At 38.0% G+C, this 24,212-nt stretch overlaps 1 protein-coding gene across 4 annotated transcripts in view; it reads left to right on the top strand.

The window, feature by feature from the left end:
• DIDO1 (death inducer-obliterator 1) overlaps positions 1-23,471 on the top strand; it is a 68,182-nt gene extending 44,711 nt beyond the window's left edge. For all 4 annotated transcript variants that reach the window (XM_088154342.1, XM_088154345.1, XM_088154344.1 and 1 more), the window contains 10 exons: positions 1,234-1,714; positions 2,647-2,806; positions 3,514-3,630; positions 4,287-4,394; positions 5,046-5,181; positions 5,934-6,477; positions 6,918-7,071; positions 10,388-10,477; positions 11,177-11,372; positions 19,732-23,471. In XM_088154342.1, the coding sequence (XP_088010468.1) occupies positions 1,234-1,714; positions 2,647-2,806; positions 3,514-3,630; positions 4,287-4,394; positions 5,046-5,181; positions 5,934-6,477; positions 6,918-7,071; positions 10,388-10,477; positions 11,177-11,372; positions 19,732-23,024 (5,279 nt within the window). In that variant the 3' untranslated portion in view covers positions 23,025-23,471. The remainder of the gene's footprint in view (positions 1-1,233; positions 1,715-2,646; positions 2,807-3,513; positions 3,631-4,286; positions 4,395-5,045; positions 5,182-5,933; positions 6,478-6,917; positions 7,072-10,387; positions 10,478-11,176; positions 11,373-19,731) is intronic.
• The last annotated feature ends 741 nt before the right edge of the window (positions 23,472-24,212 follow it).

Raw genomic sequence — 24,212 nt, 5'->3', positions numbered from 1 at the left:
TTCTCTCATGTAGTGGGTTTCTTTAGATATCACATTTATGTATTTGGTAATGTACAGTAAAATGATAAGCGATCAACATAATAGTCTGGATGTCTCAGGTTGTGTATTTTTATTAGCAGATTTTTGCCTTTTTCTTTCTTCAGCTGATTCTGAGCAGCTGACTATGTTTACCTATACCTTTGGATATTGTAATTTCTTTTTAAGCAGAAACTAAGCCATGCAATTTAAAAGTACTATCTAGAGTGGGTGGTATATGTTGTGGTTGCTATTTGTTAAAATTATAGTAAAACTGTTAGAGACAATAACAGGGAGAAAGTTACTCAGCGTACCATATTCTTGCAACTTTCCTACTGGGACAGCAAAATTAATTTTTAATTATTTCAAGGTGACAGAATAAGCATTTCAATTGCTTAAATAATTAAGACTGTCTATATTCTGTGTCTTGTAAATTCAGCCTGTATGCTTAGATTAGAATGGCCATATGGGATGAAATAAAACAGTCTTGTAACACTATGGAAAGGAAGGAGAAGTAAGAATTAGGCCTTGGAGAATATGAATGTTTGTTTAATGCTTCCTTTTCATTTGAACTCTTAATGTCAATCTGTGTGTGCAATCTTTGAAGATGGAGCCTCTTTTATGTTGAAATGTGAAAATATTTGTGAATTTTTTTGTGTTTTAATGTGTTCTTGCTATAAAATTATTCCCTTTCTGATTGATACAAGTTGGCCATAATAATCTGTACCAGGTATTCAACATCTATACATTGCGGATCCCTTTACAACCTAATAGATCTAAGTTTTCTTCCTTTTTCCTGGAATGCATGTGAGCTAAATGACCAGATAGTCACATTTTGCTTTCCAATCTTTATGCCTTGCAAGTTAAAAACAACTTTAAAAAAGCCAACAACACATTGCAGATAATACAAGCATTGTCCTGCTGTTCTGTATTGTGCCCAATAGTTACATTTGTAGTTCCTTTCACGTAAAATGCTTCTTTTGTATAGTACAGCCAGCAAAAGATGAACTCTTATAATCATTGATTTAATCAAATCTCCCTTACCAAAATCAGTCTAAATCATTCTTCAAGTTTATAGAATCATGGATGTAGTTGTTAAATCCTACTAAGTGCTACTTATGCATAATATTGTTGAGAGTCAGGCAGCATACAAGTTTAAAAAATTATTAATTATTACAATTTAGCTAGCATGTTACTTTTTTTTTTTGGTGTTAACAGCACATAAAGAAGAGCGGAAGATTGAGGATAAACCAGGAGAGCCTTCTATGGCATCGAAGAAAACTGTTGGGCCAACTTCTGCAGTTGAGAAACACATGTCTTCCCAAACAAGAAGTCTGCCTCCGAAGAAACCCTCTCCATTTGCCAGTTCATCACTTACTAAGCCTCCATTGAAACACTCAGCAGCAGGTTTTAAAGGGGTAATACCTAAGAAGTCTTCGCTTTCAACAGGTTCTCCTTCTTCAGGCACTGTCTCATCCTCAAAGTCGTCTTTGTCCTATGGAGCATCTTCCATGTCTAAAAAACCAGTTCCCCCCTCTAGCACAGTTGCAGGGCTTAAGAAACCCATGATGTCTTCCACTTCTTCAACAACATCCTTGCCTCCACAAGCAAAGCTAACTGCAAGCGCCAACCAGTCGCAACCTAATTCTCAGATTCGACAAAACATACGGAGATCTCTTAAAGAAATTTTGTGGAAAAGGTAGGAATGCTGCATAGACACAACACACAATAAGATAATGGCACCTACACCTTAACAGCATAACCTGTGATTATCATTCATTATTTCCTTTTCACAACATTAACTTTCAAGTGAAGCTTATGAAATCCACTTATAATATGCTCATCGATGGGTTCCTGTTGAGAAGCAAATACTTTAAAGCTTTATATTAAGGTTTTACGTTTCAGAACGTTCTAAAGAAAGGAGCGTGGTTTGGTTGATACCTACCTGCTCTAACAGCACCAATTGTCCTAAATCATTAGCAGCACTTTTATCAAATACAACTTTACAGATATAGTTAAATGATCCATAAAAGTGCCAGTGATGAAGGATGAAAATCCAAATCAGAAAAGGGCCATTCTTCCTTCAGTTCAGTGTTCTGTGGAGTTCTTGGTGCTCTCTGAGCTTGGTTGTTTGCTTGCAGGCATTTATTTATCCAAAGCCAACTCCAAAAATGCTAGAGAATTCCTGGAAGCTTAGCATTTAGACAAATCAGCCACCAATAAACAGAAATCACATTTACACATCATTCAAAAGACAAAAACCTAGGAAGGAAACAGACTGCAACATCTCTCCAGCAGCCCACTTGCAGATAAGCAGGGATTGGCACCAGGCAAACGATCAGGCAGAAAACAATACTGTAATCAAGGAAGAAACCACACCCCCACCAAAACTGGTAGGGCAAGCGTATATATAGTAAACAGCAAACTGCACATTCCCTTGCACTAATGGTGTTACCTAATTGGGTATTGAAACGTTTGCAAGCAAACAACCAAGCTCAGAGAGCAGCAAGAATTCCACAGTTCAACCCTGAACTACAGATAATTCTATTGGAGTTGTGTTAATGAGACTAATTGTAGAAGACTACATAGCCCATAGATTAAGCTATTAGTACTGTCTTTTTTTTTTTCCAGAGTAAATGACAGTGATGACCTGGTCATGACAGAAAGTGAAGTGGGGAAAATTGCACTGAATATTGAAAAGGAGTTGTTCAATTTATTCCAGGCTACAGATAATCGATATAAGAGTAAATATCGCAGTATTATGTTCAATCTCAAGGACCCCAAAAATCAGGTTTGTTTATATTGAAGTGAAACATCAATTATTTTGACTGCTTTTATTTTCCTGCAGGCAGCCTTTAACTCTAACTTAGTAATTAATATGAATTATTGTATATTGCTCTGGAAATAGAATATGCTAAAACTAAGAAGTCTCAGATTGTTCAATTTTGAAAAAATGACTAAGAAACACTTGATAGATATATAGTATAAATAGAAATTGGTTTCCCTCATTTCACTAATTGGTCATCTGATGAAGTGACTTAATAGTGTACATTCATTACAAACAAAAGTACTCACTAATGCACTATTAATATTTAAACATTTTTAGCTTCAGGATGTAGTAATGAACATCAGCTTGGATCATTTTAAAGGGTGAATAGTAATTATTAGGGAAAATAGTCTACAGCAGGGACTGCTATCAAATGTACCCTCCCTTAATTGAGTTATTTGTATTTTATGTTGAAATGTAAGATTTAACATTCCTTTTTAATGCACATAGAGATAAATGTAAGATTTTTCATAAAAACACAAAGGTAATGGATGAAATTCACCATATACAATGTCATCAAATTGCTCAGTACTATTTTTTTTAGCAACCACATTCAAAAGAATGAGCATTCTTTAGATCTACAATTAGGACTAGCTAAATTGGATATTATTATTAATTTAGAAGTCTGCGTTCTTTCATTAGCTATGTAATAAAATCAATCTTCTCTCCAGGGTCTTTTCCATCGCGTTCTTCGAGAAGATATTCCTTTGTCAAGGCTCGTAAGAATGAAGCCTGAAGAACTTGTATCTAAAGAGCTATCATCGTGGAAAGAAAAACCAGCCAAATCGGTAAGAAATCATTCCTTTTGCACATATTAAGTAAAAGTTGTTGATGAGTTTTTCTTACTAATTATCAGTGCTTCAGGGATACAATTAGTAAGGATGTATTAGGTTTTTTTTTTTTAACAAAGTAGTAATTACAGTGGATTTTATAAGTGGTTACAGTCTAGTACAGTCATTCTCAACCTAATGCTCTCCAGTGATTATTGTTAGAGTTATTTTATTTGACTTCCACGCTGCCTGGCTCCAGTTGACTCCAGGCAGCTCACAAAATAAAAACACAGCAATATACAATCCAGGTTGTATGAACAAATGGCAAATCCAGCCAACAGCAACATACAAACAGCGTACAAGGTGTTCCAACTAGCCTAGCCCAAGGCCTGGGAGAACAACCAGGTCTTTAAGGCCCTCTGGAATGCCATTGGTGGGGAAGCCACCCAAATCTCAGGGGATACCTCATTCCGGAGGGGAGGTGCCCAATAGATGGACCTGCTTGATTGAAGGAAACCAGAGTGTGCCCACCCTGGCTGGCTGATACCACGGGAGATAGGTAGGATGTAGATTATATTGAGACTACAGCATCCATGTCAACTGGAAATGTTGGGAGTTGTAGTCCCAAAAGTAGAACGTTAAAAACTAACCAAATATTCTTTTTTTTTAAATAGATAATGGCATCTAGACGTAAAACCTTTGAAAATAAAAAAATGGCTGTGAAACAAGACCCCATCCCAGATGTTAACATGGAAGATTCCCCACCAGTGTCTGATTCTGATGTACGTATACTTTATTTGAGATACCTGATTTTATGCATCACATGTCCGGTAGCATTCCCCAAGCTTGTGTTTCTCATGGATTTCAGTTTCATAACCTCAGACAGCAAGAAATTATGAAACTGGAAATCTGGCCCATCACTTGGCCACCAGTTTGGGGAAGACTCTTTGAAAAGACAGCTCTTAGTACGAAGAGGAAAAATGCTGTGCATTTTAATATGCCATGCTTCCAAATATTGTAATATATCTTGATAGCAGAAAAAGAGGCAGTCCAGTCCAGCAGTGGGATCTACAAGACATACCGTGGGTTGCAATTCTGTAATGATATTAGCCATTGCCTGCCGTTTCTGATTTGGGCATGATTCTTCATCAGAAGACACTAAAAGGTTATACTTTAAGTCCACCTAGAATGTTCCTTATATTTCTGTTCAAGGGCTCCAGAAAGGAATTCAGCAAGACTCAACAAGACTGAGGGTTATCCTCAAGTTATAGGTCGATGCCCATTGCCCTTTCTACTTCTTAGTGATAAGGGCTGCTTTTTTAAAATTGTTCTGTTCTTACACCAAGAATTACTTTATTTGTCTGCATGGCTGAGGTGAATTAAAACAAAGAAAAACTCATGTTACTCTCTGCATTCTGTACATTCATCGTTAGGAGCAGCAAGAGTCCGATCGAGCAGCACCTGAGAAGAGCAGTGCTCCTGTTTTGGATGTTTTCAGCAGTATGTTGCAGGACACCACAAGTCAGCATCGTGCCCATCTCTTTGATCTGAATTGCAAAATTTGTACAGGTAGGTATAAGGTGAATAATGTTGCTTGGATCCTCGTGTGATGGAAATCTAAACTGCCCAGTAGAAGTCAGCTGCTCTGAATACAAACTCAGAAACAATTAGGGATCTGAACTGACAAGTTCAAAAAAGTTGAGTTGATAGACTTTCAAATAAAAGAAATCCTTTTCTATTTATTTATTTAATTCGATTTTGGCACCGATACTCTCAGTGGCTCACAATATAAAAAACAAAATACAAATACAATACAATACATAAAAATGTAATAAAGGAAATAACAAAATGGTACCTCAGACAACCCAATTAAAATTATTCTTGTCTTAATTATCTTGAGATTCATCTCTCTTGCTTTTTTTCACAGCAGAACTATGAAACGAATTAGTTATTATTTATACAGACATTTCTATGTCATCTCCTGGCCTTAAAAGAACTAAATACTAAGAAAACAAACAAAATACTAAAACAATGCATTAACACTAAGGAGAATTAAAATCTTCAGTCTTGAATGGTACCCACTAAAACCAGGCATAATGAAAATATTTTTCTTCCCAATTAAGTTATTATGGATGGAATTATTCTGTCCCCACCTTTGAGGGAATTTCATAATCAGGTTGTCATGTTATATTCACTGAAGTTTTACAAAGAGTAGCTTCATGTATCATCAAAGGTCACGCTCTGCCCCCTATTCATGAAGCCATATGCTATAGCCACAACCCTTGTTGCAGTGATGGGTATTAATTTTGACTACAATACAGGTCAGATTTCTGCATCCGATGAAGAATCAGCTTCAAAAAAACCCAAATTGTCAGCTGCCAAGAAGACAGAAACAAAGTCAGAAACAAAGTCGAAACCTGAAAGCTCAGCACCAGCAGATGACACAGAGGTCGTAAAAGAGGAAGATCTGGAGAATGCCCCAGAGCCCATCGCTGAACCTGTGCCTGACATAGTTTCTCAGCCAGGCTTGGAAAGAACTTACATTCCTTTATCACAAGCGCAAAACAACTCAGAACCTTCTCTATCCACTGAGACCTCGGCCTATCCCACATCTTACACTGCCGGGGTCATCACGACAGTGACTGTCTCTGGCAAAGACCCCCGAACAGCCGTGAGCACTTCAGCAGCTTCTGTTTCTGCTGGGATTTCTCCATTGCATCCCACTCCCACTCCTGACAAAGTTTCTGTAGTGGAGAGCAAGCCAGAAATATTAAGACCTGTTTTGTCAGTTCCAAAGTCAATTTTAACAAAACCGTCTTCATCAGACCCAAGATACTTGGGAGGTCCATCATCTTTAAATGTCAGGTACGCTATGTCCTGCGATTAGGGGATCATAGCCTAGAACAAAATGTGTGCGCGCGTGCGCGCACATGTATGTACGCATATATATGTATATGTGTATAATTAAGGGACTGTGGAGCAAGCAAATCGTAAATGTTCCCCAGCCCAAAAGTTCATGGCATCCATCTCCTGTCATATCCTTTCTTTGGTGGAAAAGCAATCTATTTTCTTACTTGGCTCTCAGGAATAATAGAATACATGTGAACCAGTAAATTGTGAAAAGTTTGGGTTCAGTGTTGAGTAGCCGAATTGCAGCTGAATTCTGATGCATTGATTGAGTTAGCTTAAAAATATATAACCACTGGTAGCATTGGCTGCATCACATTAAAAAATTTTTAAATGTTTGGGATGGAGAAGATCATTATGGGGAAACCTTTTGAGACTTTTTTTTTTTGGTTTTGCAGTATGTCAGAGATCTGGTCCCCCCCAGAAGGAGATACGTCCTTGTTTCTTTCTCGTCTGAATACCATTTGGAAAGGTTTTATCAACATGCAGAGTGTGGCCAAGTTTGTCACCAAAGCTTATCCAGTCTCTGGGTCCTTTGATTATCTCAGTGAGGTAGGGTTTTGAAACGCTTGCTACTTTTTGTGTGAATACTATTGGAAACTGTTTTTCTTATTAATTTTAAGGAACAAGAATATTATGTAGCAGCTTCTTCAGCTGAGAGCTGAAGAAATCAACTATTTAAAAAGCTCATGAATGATTTTGGTCCAGGTGGGAATAGATAGATGTGCAGATTGGATATTAAACTTAGTAGTGAAGCAAATTGTAGCTACCTATTTACAAAGGAATTTAAATGTTCCTACTTAGGTGCAGGTAAGTTTCTTTTAGAACAAGACAACTTTGTACCCACAGCCAAATCAGAAAAAGGAGGTCCACTTTCCAGTATTTGGTTATTGGTGTAAGCTCCATATTTTGCAGTCCATCGTGACTGAAGCACTTTATTTGCTTTTTTGACCCACTTGCAGAGTGCTTTCTGGGTCCAAAACGGGGTATCATGGTGCACAAATTGAATTTCTAAAACGTCATAATACTAAAATAATATAAAACTCCAATAATTAAAAACATTCGTAACATGTAAAAGGAGCAGGGGAAAAATGATGCTGAACGTTATCCCACGGAAGGCCTGGTTGAACAGAGGCTTTTGAGTGAATCATTGTTGCTGCTTCCTGCACATTGTGAAGCACTACAGAGAGGGAGCAGCCATGCCGAAAATGCTGCCAAATGTGGATCTCGCAGGTGGCGATCTGCCATTTGCAACACCTGCAGCAGGCCTTCCTCTGATTCTTAAGGATTGCCAAGGTCTAAATAAATCTAGGAAGTTGATCTTCCAGTTAGCTTCTGGCTTATATATCTACACACATCTTTATTCTACGGTCAAATTTCCCCCCAACCCTCCCAAACATGCCTTTCTCAGTTAGAGCAAATGACAAAGCAAGCAAACAAAAAACCCTAAACAGTTATTCTAAAAGATAAAACTAAGCACAAAGCACATAATGGTCATAGTGAATTAGTGAGGTGGCTGCATTGCCTGTAACAAACATCAAGTCCTCTCTGCTAATCTGTTAATAGTAGATACTGATGGGTGTTTTTAATTGTAGACTGTTTTTTTAAAATATTGCTTATTTTACAGTCCTGTTTTTTGTTGTATGCCACCCAGAGTCACATCTTATGAGATGGGCGGCTATATAAATAAGATGGATGGATAAATAAAATGCAGAGAAGAAAAAAGTAAACCCAACACTGTTTTAGAAATTAGGGTAGCTGAACAGTAGAATTTGGCAACAGTAAGGACACGCTTCTGTTCACATTGACTAATGGGAAAGAGATACCTATCCAGAGGCCTTCTGGAGAACTTAATGAGAATAAAAATAAATCTTAAACATTCAGCATGTTAAAAGAAGACCACTACATGATTTAGTGGTTCTACAACTTTCAGCAGGAGCAGAGGGAATTAATGTAGGTAATTCCCTGCAAATGACTAAGAAGCAAAACGTGGCGCAGAGAACTGAGTTGTGTCTCTTGAAGCGTGCAGATATAGATATGGTGGTCCCAGGGGTGGTAGGAGCACTCAGGGCTGTGACTCCTAAGCTGGGAGAGGGGCTCCAACAGATCCCAGGAACAGCCTCCGAGCTCTCTGTCCAGAAGAGTGCAGTGCTAGGAACAGCTTGGATCCTGCGCAGAACCCTCCAACTCCCAAGCCTCTGGTAGAGGACCTGAGATTGAAGAAGACACAGACCACCCATAGGAGTGAGAGGGGATTTAAAAAAAAAAAAAAAAAAAGGCCAAAAAAGCCAATTCTGTTATTTCAGCACTAGGGCAGTCCATGCCTCCCTGACTCCTTCTGTGGTAGGCTAACAGCCACATTCCTCTATCGGCAAAACTTGGAATGTTGCATTATAAATGGGGCAGACTAGAGTGATGGAAGTTTTGTATAGAAGGGCAACAAATGAACTGTGCCAATGAATGGTAAAAGGAATCTTGTTGGCTTTAAAGTAAGGAAAATTTATTTATTTATCAAAATCTATATGGCTGCCCGTCTCTCAAGCAGTGACTCTGGGCGGCATACGTCACTAAATTAAAAAACAATAAATATATAAAAACAATCATAATTAAAAATATAAAAAAACAGAAGGCACAAGAGAGGATGAATGTTAACCGCAGTAAGGGAGCTACCTCAAAACCTCACTGGTCCCCTGGGACCCCCAGGCCTGATAACATAACCAGGTCTCGATGAACTTCCGGAACATTAACAGGGATGGAGCTAACCTCACTTCCGGGGGGAGAAGATTTCCATAAGGTGGGTGCCATTTAATAATACAGCATTAAAATACATGGCAGGTATTGCATCATTTCTAATTGTGTAGTGAGGTTGAGGGATGATATATTGAGGTTGATTGCTGTTTACTTTATGGGGTAGTTGGTAAGAAGCAGTGATGTGAAGTAACTCAAAATATGGTAGGAAAACACAAAACCTATTTAGATGCAGTTATCAAATGGGATGTCTGTAACTGGATTAATCATTACTTGTTTTTTTAATCCTTTGTGATTTGAAGAAAATGTCCCTGGCGTTTGCATAAAACCACACAGTTGATGCATGGTGCTCTTTGGGGTTTGCATAAGAGTTGGATGAGGACATAAAAGAGCTGTTCAAATGTAGTTAGATGGTCAGGAGCTCAAGGTGGCATACATAATGCCCCATACCCTTACTTTTCCATACAGCAACAACCCTCTGAGGTGGGTTGGGCTGAGAGAAAGTGGCTGGCCCAAAGTTACCAGGGAGCTTTCATAGTGGAAGCGTGACCTGAACCTGAATCTCCCCGGTACTAGTTTAACATCACTACATCTTGCTGGCCTTTTCCCCAGTTATCTGTTCAATAGATATCCTGTACTTTTTTAATCTAGCAAAAAATTAAAAGCAAATTTAATAACATTGTATGAAGTAAGCTAGCAATATTGTAGCATAGCTTAAAGATTTCGAGATATGTTTTTCTTGTATCATGCCAAGATAATTGTTGTATACATAAAAACTGCCTGTTCACATGAATCTAGTTAGATGATGCATTTTGAATCTCTTATGGGAGGAAACACATGTCAGGGTTTTTTCTATTAATGTCCTAGGTCAGAGCCTTTGGCCTTCTGGATGTTACCTAATAGCTGTTACTTCAAGTTACTCTTGCTGAGACTGTTGGGCATTGCAAGTTGAAGTCCTCAAGTTCTCTAACCTTGTGCTAAATAATTAGATATGAAGGGGAGGATAATAGCCCTGATTATAGAAAGATAAGAATATGACTCTTCTTTATATACTAGCTGTTACAGTATGAACAGAAAACTTTCCCTCTAATTATGGCTTCTTCTCATGTTTTCTCTTTAGGATTTACCGGACACAATTCATATCGGAGGGAGGATCTCACCAAAGACAGTGTGGGATTATATTGGCAAACTTAAATCCTCTGTATCAAAGGTACTCAATTAAAAATCTAGTTTGGCAATAATTCATGTGAAATGATGCTGCTGCTGCTGATGACATAATAGTGATTAAGGCCAAATACATCTTCAAAGTATTTCTGCTGCCTAAGGGTAGATTAAGTTCAGTTTGAATCTCTGGTACAAGTGATTGCTAATGTGTTCCATTCTACACCCTTTGGAGTAGCAGGAACTTTAAAAAGAGTTGTGCAGTGCAGCAGTCAGCCATATTTTCTAAAGTAAACTATATTGGTGAGTCTTCTTTGCTCCTCCCCAGACAGTTCTATGTAAATAAGTATTGTATAGATTGTATTTTTAAAAGGTAAGCAATAGATTATACCTGCTTTTTATCTCTGATTTAAGATTAACCAACACAGTAAGAATTTTTGCTGGTTTGTTACAGGGCTTTTATTTAGATACATCTCTGAATATTCACTTAAAAAAAAGCGTTTCAAATCAGAATGAAGTAAAATTTGAATTATTAATGCTAATTTTACACGACCTTGAGCTTAATAAATTGGTGGGTACTTTTTAGAAAGGTTAGTTAAGATGATTTTTTAAAAGTTTATACAACCTTTGAGATTGCCACCAATATTCTGGACTCATTCTTTCTAAAATGTGCTGCCTTAGTGTGTGTTGGTTTTATTTCCTCTTTGTTTCAAGAATCAGTATTTTTCTTTATATTTTTATATTCCAGGAATTGTGTTTAATCCGTTTCCATCCAGCAACAGAAGAGGAAGAAGCTGCCTACATTTCTCTCTACTCCTATTTTAGCAGTCGATGCCGATTTGGAGTTGTAGCTAATAACAACAGACATGTCAAGGACCTCTATTTGATCCCCCTCAGTGCTAAGGATCCTATTCCATCCAAACTTTTGCCTTTTGAGGGACCAGGTAAGCAATAAATGATAGGAAACACAATGTACCTTCAGTTCCCAAGTTACAGCTACAAGTATTGCACCAGGCATAACACACTGTACATGCTTCAGTGGAAATTGGAGGGTGTGATTGCAAAAACTTTAACTCTACCACAGTTCATCTCAAGTGTATGTTTGTGCGTGTGCGTGTGCGTGTGCGTGTTTATAGGTATGTAATCATAGATTGATTATTTATTTATTTGTTTAGCATATTTACATAGCTGCCCATCTCACAAAAATGTGACTCTGGGTGGCGTACAAACATAACAGTTAAAACTACATAACTGTCTAATTTTTCTTATTACAAAGTGTGTGTGCATGCACACACACACACACCCCTACTTTGTAATAAGAAAAATATTATAGCCATTTGTTTCCCTAGAGTACAAGGTTTTTTTGGTCTTTAAAACAGTTGTAGATATATTAGCCAAGTTTTCTAACATTAATACACAACATGACATGCAGCAGGTCTGAATGGTATCTTCACAGAAGTTTATAAAATGCAATTCAAGTTGAAAGGTAGGATCTGCTTGCCTGTTGTTGAATGGTGTTTTATATAAACAAGTATATTCCGAGTATGCCTGATTTCTCACATCCTGAATCTTACAAGATATCTAGGTTTGGGTACAAAGGTTCCAAGTGAAGTAAAGGAGTGGGAGGACCCAAAGTTTTAAAGTCGCAAGTGAGACATATACTAGGTGCTTAATTTGTACAGTGACATCACCTCAATCAAGCTTTTGACGCATGGATAGAATATTCAATAAAAATGTCATTTCATAGCTTTGAAGGCAGGTTTTTTGGTCTAATAAGACTTTAATTGAACAAGTACAGTATTGCATGTTATTATCCTCGAGAAAATCTATCTACATCAGTGTTGTCCAAACTTGGCCACTTTAAGATGAGTGGACTTTAACTCCCAGAATTCCCCAGCCAGCCATGCTGGCTGGGGAATTTTGGGAGTTGAAGTCCACTCATCTTAAAGTGGCCAAGTTTGGACAACACTGATCTACATGGTCGCTAACAGTCAACACTGACTTGATGGTGCATCGCCATCATCGTTGCACATTCTTATGTTCTTACTGAAATTAAGAGTTAAATGTCTATATTTTTGTATTCCTGATCTCTGAGAGATCATATAGATATTCTATCCTTTCTGAAGAGATAATGTCTGTATGGTACACATGTAAAGCAAAATAGCTAAAAATTTGCTACAGTAGATGGACAGAAAGTGGGTTGCTCCAGAAATTCTCTGGATTGAGATATGCAAGAAAATGAGAACTAAAGAAAACAAGAAGTGTTCTCATTTTACCAAAATCAACAATTCTTACTTTGGATCTTGACTTTGGACCCCTTCCTGCAGTCTTTCCTATCACTAAAAATCTCTATTTAATCATAGTCTAGGGCTGAATTGGCCAACCTGAAAATCACATGTGAACTTTTAGCATAAATTCATCATCTTTCTACCAATAATCAGTTTATAATTTTGGAAGGAGATTCTTTTATTCTTCCAGCAGATGCTGAATAAATGAAAGAGAGGGAGAGAGACATATTGGTTCCATGAATCACTGGCAGGGAGTGCTCCAATTGTGGCTTTCAGTATTAAAACAATTCTGCTGCCTGGTCCAGGTAAACCTACTGAGCAAATCTTGAGACTGGCAAGAACTGAGAATAAAAAATTGCAACACACTCTATGTTCTTGAACATGGGGTGTGTTGCAATTTCTTGCAATGTTCCTGAACATGGAATATGTTGCAATGTTGATAATTTGTCCATGAACATTGTCCATGTTCATGGACAAATTATCAACATTTTGATGAACTCCTGATATCCTTCTGAAGAATGCATGCATCCTTGGGAAGCCAATTCCCTAAGAGCCATTTTAATCGAATAAATAATTTGGTGGGCAAAACAATCTGATCTGAAAATACAGTCTGTGCAAAAGATTGCCTTGTTATAAATTTTTCAATAAATACTAGGGAAAAAAACCTGCTGTGATGCATTCTCCTAATGGGACTCTGGCAACTTGAAAAGCAGAAAAGGCAGGTCTGGAATCATCTCTAGATCATAACTATCCTTGCTTCTGAAAACATACATGAGAAGTTGAAGCATCTTTACAGTACAGTCCTGGGCATATCAACTTGGAAGTGCTGTGGAATAATGATTCCATGCCCAACGAGTAGAAGAATCCAACAGATAAAGAAAGAATTTTACTCAGCAACAATCGTTGGATCTGTTCCACAGAAGCATATCCCAGCCTTGGGATGGCTACAACACTTACTCACGTGCATAAGTGCAAGCCTGTCCGTTTCTCAGGGGTTTATTGTATGCTGATCCCTTATATCAGTGTTGTGCAAACTTGGCCACTTTAAGATGAGTGGACTTCAACTCCCAGAATTCCCCAGCCAGCATGGCTGGCTGGGGAATTCTGGGAGTTGAAGTCCACTCATCTTAAAGTGGCCAAGTTTGCACAACACTGCCTTATATGGTTAAACGTTACAGTTTAAGCACATACAAAGGCACTTTGTTCTCTATACAGTTTTTTTTTTAAATGCTGATTGGTCACTTTCCCATCCTAGAATATCCAATATTCCCATCCTAGAATATCCTTTATGGATTGTTCAACCAATACATCTTTCAGTGTACTTTTGAGGAGGGAATGATGGTACTGTTTAAAATAAGTTCTCAACTCCTATGCAAGAGTATTCAGCATCACAACATCACAAACTGTAGCTGCCATTTTACTTAAGGATTAAGGATGGGGATTATAATTCAGCCAAGGACCGTGCAGTTCTCAATGCACACTTTCTTAAAAGGAAACACTGAACAGAATTTGTGTACTAATAATTTTGATTAAGATTAGAGTATTTTCATACAAGGAATTGTCTTAGTTCTTTGTAGTATGGATGAATGTACAGAAAGAGATGTAAAATCATAAATGTTCCCCAGCCCAAAAGCTGAAATATTGCTTTCATTATATAATCTCAATAAAAGTATTTTATACAAAGTGGTAATCGTCTCTTTCAATTCAATGTTTTGTAAGATAAATCATACATTTTTAAATAGTTCTTGAAATAAAGCATCAGTTGTACATGGATAGCAACATGTAGTAGGATTATTTTACAAGTACAGTTAAGGAATATTTGTTCTACATCAATCGTTTCCATTTAGAGTTCAGACTGTTGTTTTACCTGAATTCCGGAGTATCATTTTTTTAAAAAGCCAGTATCAAAACTCAGTATTTCAAAAGTAATAATTACCTCTTGCTCCAATACATTCAAGATGGAAACTACAAAATGTTAAACATGTAATTTTAAGTAGGCCTATTGTGTTCAATGGTATTTTCTCCCAGGTAAGTGTATATAGCTCTAGATAAAAGAAAAAAAGACTTTATGGACAAAATAGATACATTGTATTACTTTCTCACCTGTTCTTGGATGTCTAGGCACTTCTGCCACATGCACACTCTCTTTCTATAAGAATTTACTTGAACAGATCTTAAAATCGAGAACGAAAAAGAAATTCTCATTTATAATGAGATTGATATATTTTAATATTACAAAATCTTGGGAATATAACATTGCAATTATTTAATCCATTTTGTTGAGAAGTTTCAGTGAGTCATTATTTGTTTTATTTCTCTACCAAATCTATAATAAAATTAGAAATTGGAAAAATGGATCAGAATAGCCTTAGGAATCCTGCAGCGAGGCATCTTCTTTTCCTGTGTAAATGATCACAGCTCCATTCATCATTTCTCCCATGTCTGTGATCCATAAAATTGAGCCCTTCTAACAGCAAGAGAGCTGAGAAGCACTCATACATTTTTCTGGTTATTTCTGCTTATTTACTTCCTCTTCCCACACCCTGCCCCTAACTATCACCAGTGCAGGGGAGGTAAAATAACCTATGTGGATTAGAGTTGTGTAGACTTGTCCACCTGCCACCACTGCTCCAAAGGGTGTTCTTGCAAGACTTCTGCTTACTAAAATCATTCCAGCACTTTTAGCATTTACATTAGAATGATCAACGGTATTGTACTTGCTCTACCACAGACTGTCATTGCTTTCAAATAATAGCAGTATTTACTATTGTCCAGGAACTTACTATGCTTTCATATCCACCAATGAATTATCAGATTCCTACAAAGCCCACACCAATACACTTTTCAAAACTAACAATTTCCCAGCAGTAAAGCTTAGGGCTAGTCTAAGAAGGAAAACTCTTTCAGCTGACACAGTTGGCATTAGCAGTGTCTGAAGTTCTGACCTGTATCAACATGATACAATGGAGTAGTATTTCATGCCGATGAAAGCTTTTCTATAGCTCAGGCTTTTCATTCTAATAATTCCCTCAAAAACATGGAATATATTGCTTGTATTCCAGCTGAGACTTGTTTGACAGTATGAGGGCAACCATCTTGGGGGATGATGTAAACCAAGGTTAACGGTGTGAATGCCAGCTAGGAATAAAGGATAAGATTGGTGTTGAGGAAGGGGCAGAGGTGAAAGGAGAGGCATTGAAGGAGTCTTACAGGAGTTTCTATTTGACCAGTAACAAATGAGGATCATCTCTTGGAAAGCTTGCAGAAGTGATAATATAGAAGTCAAAAGTATAGTTTCTGTGTATTCTCACCTGAACATGAAATACAGTATAATCTAATTTCTTGCCATGGGCATCAGAAATTGATTCCTTTTTAGGATAAAGAAGACTTACAACCTTTTAATAGTTTCAGTTTTCATTATGAAAACCTCTAATTTGTCATGCTGCCTAGAAAATTAGGAAATAGCGAATTCTGTTAAGCAACAAATTTCCATTTCCTCATATATTGTCTGTAAGTGTATACTATTTTCCTTTAAAAACACCCAAATATTTCTTCCATTCCCGAATGACTTTACGTATAATAAAACACATTTTTGAAAATTCTCCTCAGCTGTATGCAAATATTACCTAACAAGTAGTTTGGGATGAATGGGAGTGGTCAATAAAACATACTAAACTAGTAATTTAAGCTTAACACCCTGCAATATTTTGTTGAATAACTTCAGAATAGTAGGCCCAGTACATAGGGGTACAAATAGACGAAGTTACATTCAGAATTAAAGGCGGTTAGAGAATGGGCTATCAATTATTTTGATCCTGATCTTTGTTATGGTAAAATTAAGAATATTTGTGTATGCCACTATGGACTACTAGAATGCAAAGTATAATTGTTTCTTTATTGATTGAAGCATTCCTTTTACATACTCTATTCTTTTGCTGAATACTTCAGTCAGTTGACAGGAAAATTACATTTGAGAAAAAGAAACACAGTCCAATCACAAATTCTGACCCTTATGTGAAATTCAGCATGGCCTTACAAAATAGTCATAGAGGTTTCCAAAGGGATGCACATACATGTAGCATTCACTTTTTGTGGATTGACTGTAAAAATATAAACTTGTTGAATCATTGAAATACATAATAATATACTTAAAATTATTGACCTTCTGAACCATCAGTTTTATTCATAACTGGTCTGTTTTTTTCTTTCAAGCAACTGAAGAATTCTACTGTAATACACTTCTTTCCATAAAATCTTTGCAATGCTCTACAAAGAATATGACTTTTTGGATGAAATGTTTTTCTGTGAGATGTAACTGATAATTAGTTAATTATTTGGAAACTACCAAGATACACTATTTTTTTCTGTTAGCTTCTAATATTTAAATTCTGAGATCTTCTGTTTTAGTGCAAAATCTGCGTACAGTGATGCTTAAAAATTTGTGAACCCTTTTGAATTTTCCATATTTCTGCATAAATACGACCTAAAACCTGATCTGTCCTCCACACAAATCCTAAAACTAGATAAAGAGAACCCAATTAAATGAGTCAAAAACATTAAACTTGTTCATTGATTAATTGAGGAAAATGATCCAAAGCTACAAATTTGTGTGTGGCAAAAGTAAAGTATATTTACTTGGCTTTCAGTAACTGCATCTAAACATTTCTGATAACTGTTGATCAGTCCTGCACGTTGGCTTGGAGGAATTTTAGCTCATTCCTCCTTACAGAACAACTTCAACTCAGGGATGTTGATGGGCTTCCTCATATGAGCTGCCTGTACAGGTCCTTCCATAACATTTCTCTAGGATTAAGGTCAGGACTGCGACTTGGCCATTCCTAAACATTAGCTTTCTCCAGCTTTTAACCATTCTTTGGTCTTATAATTTGTGTCTTTTGGGTCATAGTCTTGCTGCATGGCCCACTTGCTCTTGAGTTTCAGTTCATGGGCAGAAACTCTGACATTTTCCTGTAGAATTTGCTGGTAGAATTCAGAATTCATAATTCCATCAGTGATGGCAAGCTGTCCTGGTCCAGAGGCAGCAAAGCAGGCCCAAACCATGATACTGCTGCCACCATGTTTCACAAATGAGATAAGGTTCTTATGCTGGAATTCGGTGTTTGCCTTTTGTCAAATACAACACTTATTCAAGCCAAAAAGTTCTGTTTTGGTCTTATCCATTCACAGAACATTCTTCCAATAGCCTTCTGGTTTATCCACATGGTCTTTCCCAAACTGTAGACAGGCAGCAATGTTCTTTTTGGAGAGTAGTGGCTTTCTCCTTGCAACCTTGCCTTGCACGCCACCATGGTGGTCTCATGAACACTGACATTCACCAATGCAATGGGCTTTTTCTCCTGGAGTATTACACACCTTGCTCTTGGTGTGATCTTGGTCGGCTGACCACTTCTGGAGAGATTAACAATGGTGTTGAATTGCCTCCATTTGTACACAATCTGCCCAACAGTTGACTGATGGACTCCAAATTCTTTGGAAACAGTTTTGTAACCTTACCAAATTGGTGAACCTCAACAACTGTTTTTTGGAAATCCTGAGAAATTTCCTTGGTTCGAGGGATGACACACTTCCACATACCTGTGTTGTGAAGATCATTGATAGTGAATACCCAGAATTCTGTTCTTCAAATAAGGCAGGACCTCTCACACTCATACCTGATTATCATCCCATTGATTGAAACACCTGACTAAATTTCCCTTTCAAATGAAGTGATAATCCTAGAGGTTCATATACTTTTGCTACACACAAATATGTAGCTTTGGATCATTTTCCTCAATTAATTAATGAACAAGTCTAATGTTTTTTATTCATTTGTTTAACTGGGTCCTCTTTATCGAGTTTTAGGACTCGTGTGGAGGACAGATTACGTTTTAGCTCATATTTATGCAGAAATATGGAAAATTCCAAAGGGTTCACAAACTTTTAAGGACCATTGTATATATAACTGACGGTAAATGTCATTGACCTGATGTGATGGAAGACTTGAGTGAGGAGGTCCAAGGTCATAGGGAGGGGGAGAGGAATCTCAAGCATCTCCTCAGCCCACAGCCTGAGCGTGTGAAAACTAAGAGAATGAGACTGGCACCACCTTAAGGAATTCAGTGTTTAGTTGCTGTTGTTGGGGGTTAGAGTTAGTCTGGCAAGATTCTGTCTAGTAGGTCTAAGCTAATGAAATAACTGAACTGTTCCTGAATTGGCCCGCTGAGTTTCTTGGGCTGAACCTGACACCTATACTGCAAATTTCTTTTTTGCAAATGACATGATCCATGATGAAAAATACATACATACAATACCTATATACTGACAGGTCTGTTTCAGTTTGATAGATTGGATCAACTACCGTGGGTCAAGGAATATGTTCACCCATAAACAATTACTGAATTTGGAAACCCAAATCAAATAACCTCAAATGTAAAACATACCATATTGTTATAATACCGATAGCATGTTTAAAACTGAGCCCCAACACTTGTGGATTACAAACGTGGCGAATTGTTTTGTTTTTTCTATGTTACTATGAATTTCAATATTTTATGCTCAGAATATTTTTGGTACATTTAAACTACAAACCATCTTCTGGGTATCATTCTATAACTGAATATGTAAAAGTAACACTTAACAATTCTACTACACAAATGTAGGTAATATTCTCAGCAACACATGGAGGTAATGCATCATAACCATAGTGTGTTTGTAAATATGTTAAAATGATACATGGCATAAGCTTCTTTCCTGAATGATATTAGTTAACCTTTTCATTTAAATTAAATATTTACAACTTTTTAATCATATCAAAATTCATATTTCTTAATTCATTATTTTAGTAATAAACTTTTTGACTATATCTTAGAATAAATAAAATAACAAATATAACTAATTTATAGTTAACAAAGTACTTGCCAGGGTTAGTAACTCTCCCTAATGTTAAAACATTAAATTATTTTTTAAAAAATGGTTCTTTGAATTCTAAACTTCTTGTTTCTTCTTTTCCCCTTAGGTCTTGAATCAACCCGTCCAAATTTAATTCTTGGATTAGTGATTTGTCAGAAAACTAAGCGTCCTGCAGCTGTACTGGAATCAGAAAAGGCTGACGAGAAGAGAAGCCGAGTCCAGATACAGGAAGAAATGGAAGTATCAGGATATCCTAAGGGCGGCACACTTCCACAGCAAGAAAAGAAATCTGCAAAATTTGCACTGTATTCTGGAGAAACAACAGCCAGTACAACACCTCCTGGTTCTCCTCCACCTCCACCTCCAAATCCACCCTCAGAGCCATCTTCAACAGTAGCACCTTCTGTATCAAAAATATGGTCATCAGTTAAAGCAGGAAACTCAAACACTGTGGCACCATCTAATGTTTCAGCGTCAGGCACTACCACTACTGGGTCTTCTACTGGTCCCTCAACCTCAAAATCATCCACACCGCTTGATCACATTTTGCAAACCCTTTTTGGGAAAAAGAAGAGTTTTGACCCTGTTCCCAAGGAACCTGAAGGTACTCATACTTCGAAGCCTGAAGTACAAGTTGTTACTGATGAAGGACTACCTGCTGCACCTTTAATAGACCCCATTGTGCAACAGTTTGGACAGATGTCAAAAGATAAAGCTATTGAAGAGGAGGAAGATGATAGACCTTATGATCCTGAGGAAGAATATGCTCCAGAGAGAGCTTTTGAAATGCAGGCCGGTGAAAGCAGACTTGAGAAATGCTGTGAAACTTCAGAACAAGAAGATGAAGCCTATGATCCAGAAGATGAAACTATCTTAGAAGAAGCAAAAGTTGCTGTGGACGATTTACCTAACAAAATGTATTTAGACTCTAAGAACAACTCTATAACCACATCTGCCCCATTTGTGCCTGATACAGCTGCTGCACCATCCTTGGTAGAGCAACAGAAAATGCTAGAAGAACTAAATAAGCAAATAGAAGAACAGAAAAGACAACTTGAAGAACAAGAAGAAGCACTCAGACAGCAAAGGGCAGCTGTTGGTGTATCAATGGCTCATTTTTCAGTATCTGATGCTTTAATGTCACCACCTCCAAAATCATCCATAGCAAAAACTGAGTTATTCCAACATGAAAAACAAATCTCTGAAAAATCTGAAATGCCTACTTCCTCCATTCAGTCTCAAGTGTTCAACCAAGGAAATGATCCTAGACAAAGCAGAGATCCCCGACAAGCTAGAAGAATTCTAACTGAGTGTAATGAAAGTGTTGACTTTAATATAAAGCAACATGTGATACAGGGAGAATCCTCTGCTGGACAGATTCCTCCATCCAGCTATTCAGGTCCACTGCAAGCTTCATTTGACAAAGAGGATAAATGTCATAATGAAGCATGGATTGCAAGTGAAACGGGTTCTGCTGTCTCTGAGCAAAATGTGCCTATCAGTTTTGAAAATGTTCCACAAATTCACCAGGACATTATAAATAAACCAGCTTCTATTGAATCGCCTACAAGTGCACCTATTCGTAAAGTACTGCTACCCACACCTCCCAATCCATGTTTTCTCCCCATTTTCTCAGGCTCTAATAATGCTCAGACTGTAACTTGGTCAAATGCCTCTCAGGACAGTAATGTTCCAGGAGTCGTAAGAGATTCTTTTTCAAGTACAACGTTTCCATCTCAGGAGAAGGTTCCTGGTCACTTTGAAGCAGAAAGAGGTCAGTTGAATTATGAAGGTGAAATAAATCCTCAGTCTTGCCACTTTTATGAACAGATGGAATCTTCCACAATTCAAAGCGAGGAAGTAAGAGGTGGTCCTCCATTTTCTTCAGCTGGACAAAAAGGTGGCCCTCCAGTAATGTGTAGTGCTTCTGATTTCCATGGACAAAGGGGTCTACCACAACAGTTTAATGAAGGGCATAATGTTCCACCAAACAATGATGGACCAAGGGGTCCACCACCAAACAGGTTTCCAACTCCAAGAGCACCTATTCCTTCATTATTTTCTGCACATGGTCCACCTCTTTTTGTTGAAAATAGGGGCCCTTCACCCTCATTTCCTGGTGGGCCAAGAGAAAAGGCACCCTCTCAATTTGAAGATCATAGAGAATCTCATGTGGAACAGAGAGAATTTTCAGATTCTCAGTATCGTGAGATGAGTGGTCCTCCTGGACAGTTTGAAGGATCTGAGCCTCCACAGTTTGTAGGAAATAGAGGACCATCTCAATTTCCTTTTGGGGGCCAAAGGCGGCCTCCACCAAATCAATTTAAAAATCAAAGAGGGGGCCCATCAACTCAGTTTGGAGGACCAAGAGGTCCACCACCTAATCATTTTGGAGGTTCAAGAGGTCCTCCTCCAAATCAGTTTGAAGGACAAAGAGGACCTGCACCAGGTCACATGCCAGGACCAAGGGGACTTCTGCCCTCACCATTTGAAGACAGGAGAGGAAGTCCACCACCCAGATTTCCAAACCAGAGGGGTCCAGCACCACATCAATTTGGAGGACCAAGGGGACCGGCACCTGCCCCATTTTCAGAACAAAATGATTCTACTCCTAATAGACTTAATTTTCCAGGACAGTCTCAACAAGGTATGAAACCACCCCCCAGACCACTTTTGGATCTTCCAAGCCATCCTCCACAGCACAGGAAAGAGATATGGGATGAATCTGGACCATCTTCTTCTCATCCTAATATTTCAGGGCAGGGTTCTGCATCAGAAGCACAGTGGCCAGCATCTGATTTTCGAGATAGTCGAAGTAATGACTACAGAGGCCAGGCTTTTGAAGGGAGGCAGAGGGAAAGATTTGAGGGAGGTAATAAGGAAAAAGCCTTAGAGCAACCTGAGAAATCAGATAATAGATCAAACAGAGGAAATGATGATAGACGGAGGGATCGGGAACACAACTGGGCTTGGGAAAGGGATCGTGGCAGAAACTGGACTAGGGGTAGGGAACGGGATTGGGAGAGGCACAAAGAGAAAGATTGGGATAAAAATAGAGATAGAAACTACAATAAAGACAGGGAAAGGGATTCAGACCGGGTCAAAGACTGGGAAAGGAACCGGGAGAGAACCAGGACCAGAGAAGGGGATTCTTATCGAAGACGGAACCGATCAAGAAGCAGAGACCGCGACTACGACAGATTCAGGGACAGGGACAGGCCCCGCAGCCGGGAGAGAGAGAAAGAGAGGGATCGAGAGAGGGACCGCGACAAAGATAGAGGAAGGGACTGCAAGGAGCGGAGCAAAAGTAAGGAGTGTGACAGAGACTCTAAGCCAGAACCACAGACGGGCAGCCAGAAGCCATCGTATCCAGAAGCTGCTCCTTCTCCTGCTAAGTAGACATTTCAGAAGCAAAAAAAAGACCCTTCGACAATGAGTCACTTAGAAGTAAAGGGGGCAAAACATGTAAGAATTGACTGTATTACTTGTATATATTGTATATTCTGTTAGAAAATACTTTGGTAAAAGCTTTCATAAAAATGAGACAAATTTTGAATTGTAAATGCATATATTAAGGTAGGAAGCAGGTACATCCTGGACTTGATACATTTTGTTCATAACGTTTTCTTACAGAATACATCAGAGACAACCCTTCCCTGGACGGTCCCAGCCCCAGTGTACAGATAAGATTACAGTAGGGCACAGGACCACTGCCCTGCCTTTTTAGAGGAGGGGTCTGCAGCGGTCCTCAGGGCTCATGTGCATGGCCTGCTTCCCCCCAGAGAAGGATCATGGTGGGGGCCTAACAGTTCCATGACGTGGCTTTTTTTCTTACTATTTTCTTTATCTTGAATTTCCATTTGCAGACATTAAAAAATGGGAACTGTCTTCAAAAAGCACATTGCTTTTAAAGGATTCAAAGTTGTGTTTTCCAATAACTTGATTGGTAATTTTATGAGAATTTAAGCAAGATCTTAGAAGCCATACCTTTTCATCTCAAATATATAGTGTTTTGGTGTTTCGGGTTCCTACATAACAGCAAAAGTCAATATTTCTGTCCTGAGTTAATCTAGTTATAGATGGCTTTTGTGTACTTAAGAAATGATGGCTGAAGAGCAGTGTTGCTACTTATTTGTAATTTGCAGAGTATTTGAATAAGAAATGTTAAATTTCTAAACTCATATTTTACATGAGGGCATTTTGAATGTAACTTCAACTGATTTAAGAGCTCAGACAATAAATACATATGTCTACATAGGTAGCTACCTTTCTTATCAATAGACTCTTTTAAAATCCTGCATTTTTATAACAGGTGTAATGATGAAAATTAATGCCCTCTGTATCAATTACAACTAAGCTTTAAAAATCACTTATTGGAATTTTTTAAACATAAATTGACTGAACAAAGTGGGGAGGAAGGATCGTTATCAGGATTAATACATCAAGCATTGAGTTGAAGCAGTTTGACTTTTCTTAGGGTTATCGGTCAAAAAGATTCATGAACTAAAAACAGTTTAGTTGAGCCAAGATTAAGAACATTTAAGGTCCAACTTAGGTGGGAGAGATTTCAGGATGCTGGTAATTGTC

The sequence above is a fragment of the Python bivittatus genome, unplaced genomic scaffold (genome assembly GCF_059951505.1).
Source record: "Python bivittatus isolate LINGU-HERP-01145 unplaced genomic scaffold, Pbiv_v1 ctg000700_np1212, whole genome shotgun sequence".
Taxonomy (NCBI): Eukaryota; Metazoa; Chordata; class Lepidosauria; order Squamata; family Pythonidae; genus Python; species Python bivittatus.
Note: the sequence above shows the minus strand (reverse complement) of the source record. Positions and strands in the feature narration are given on the sequence as shown.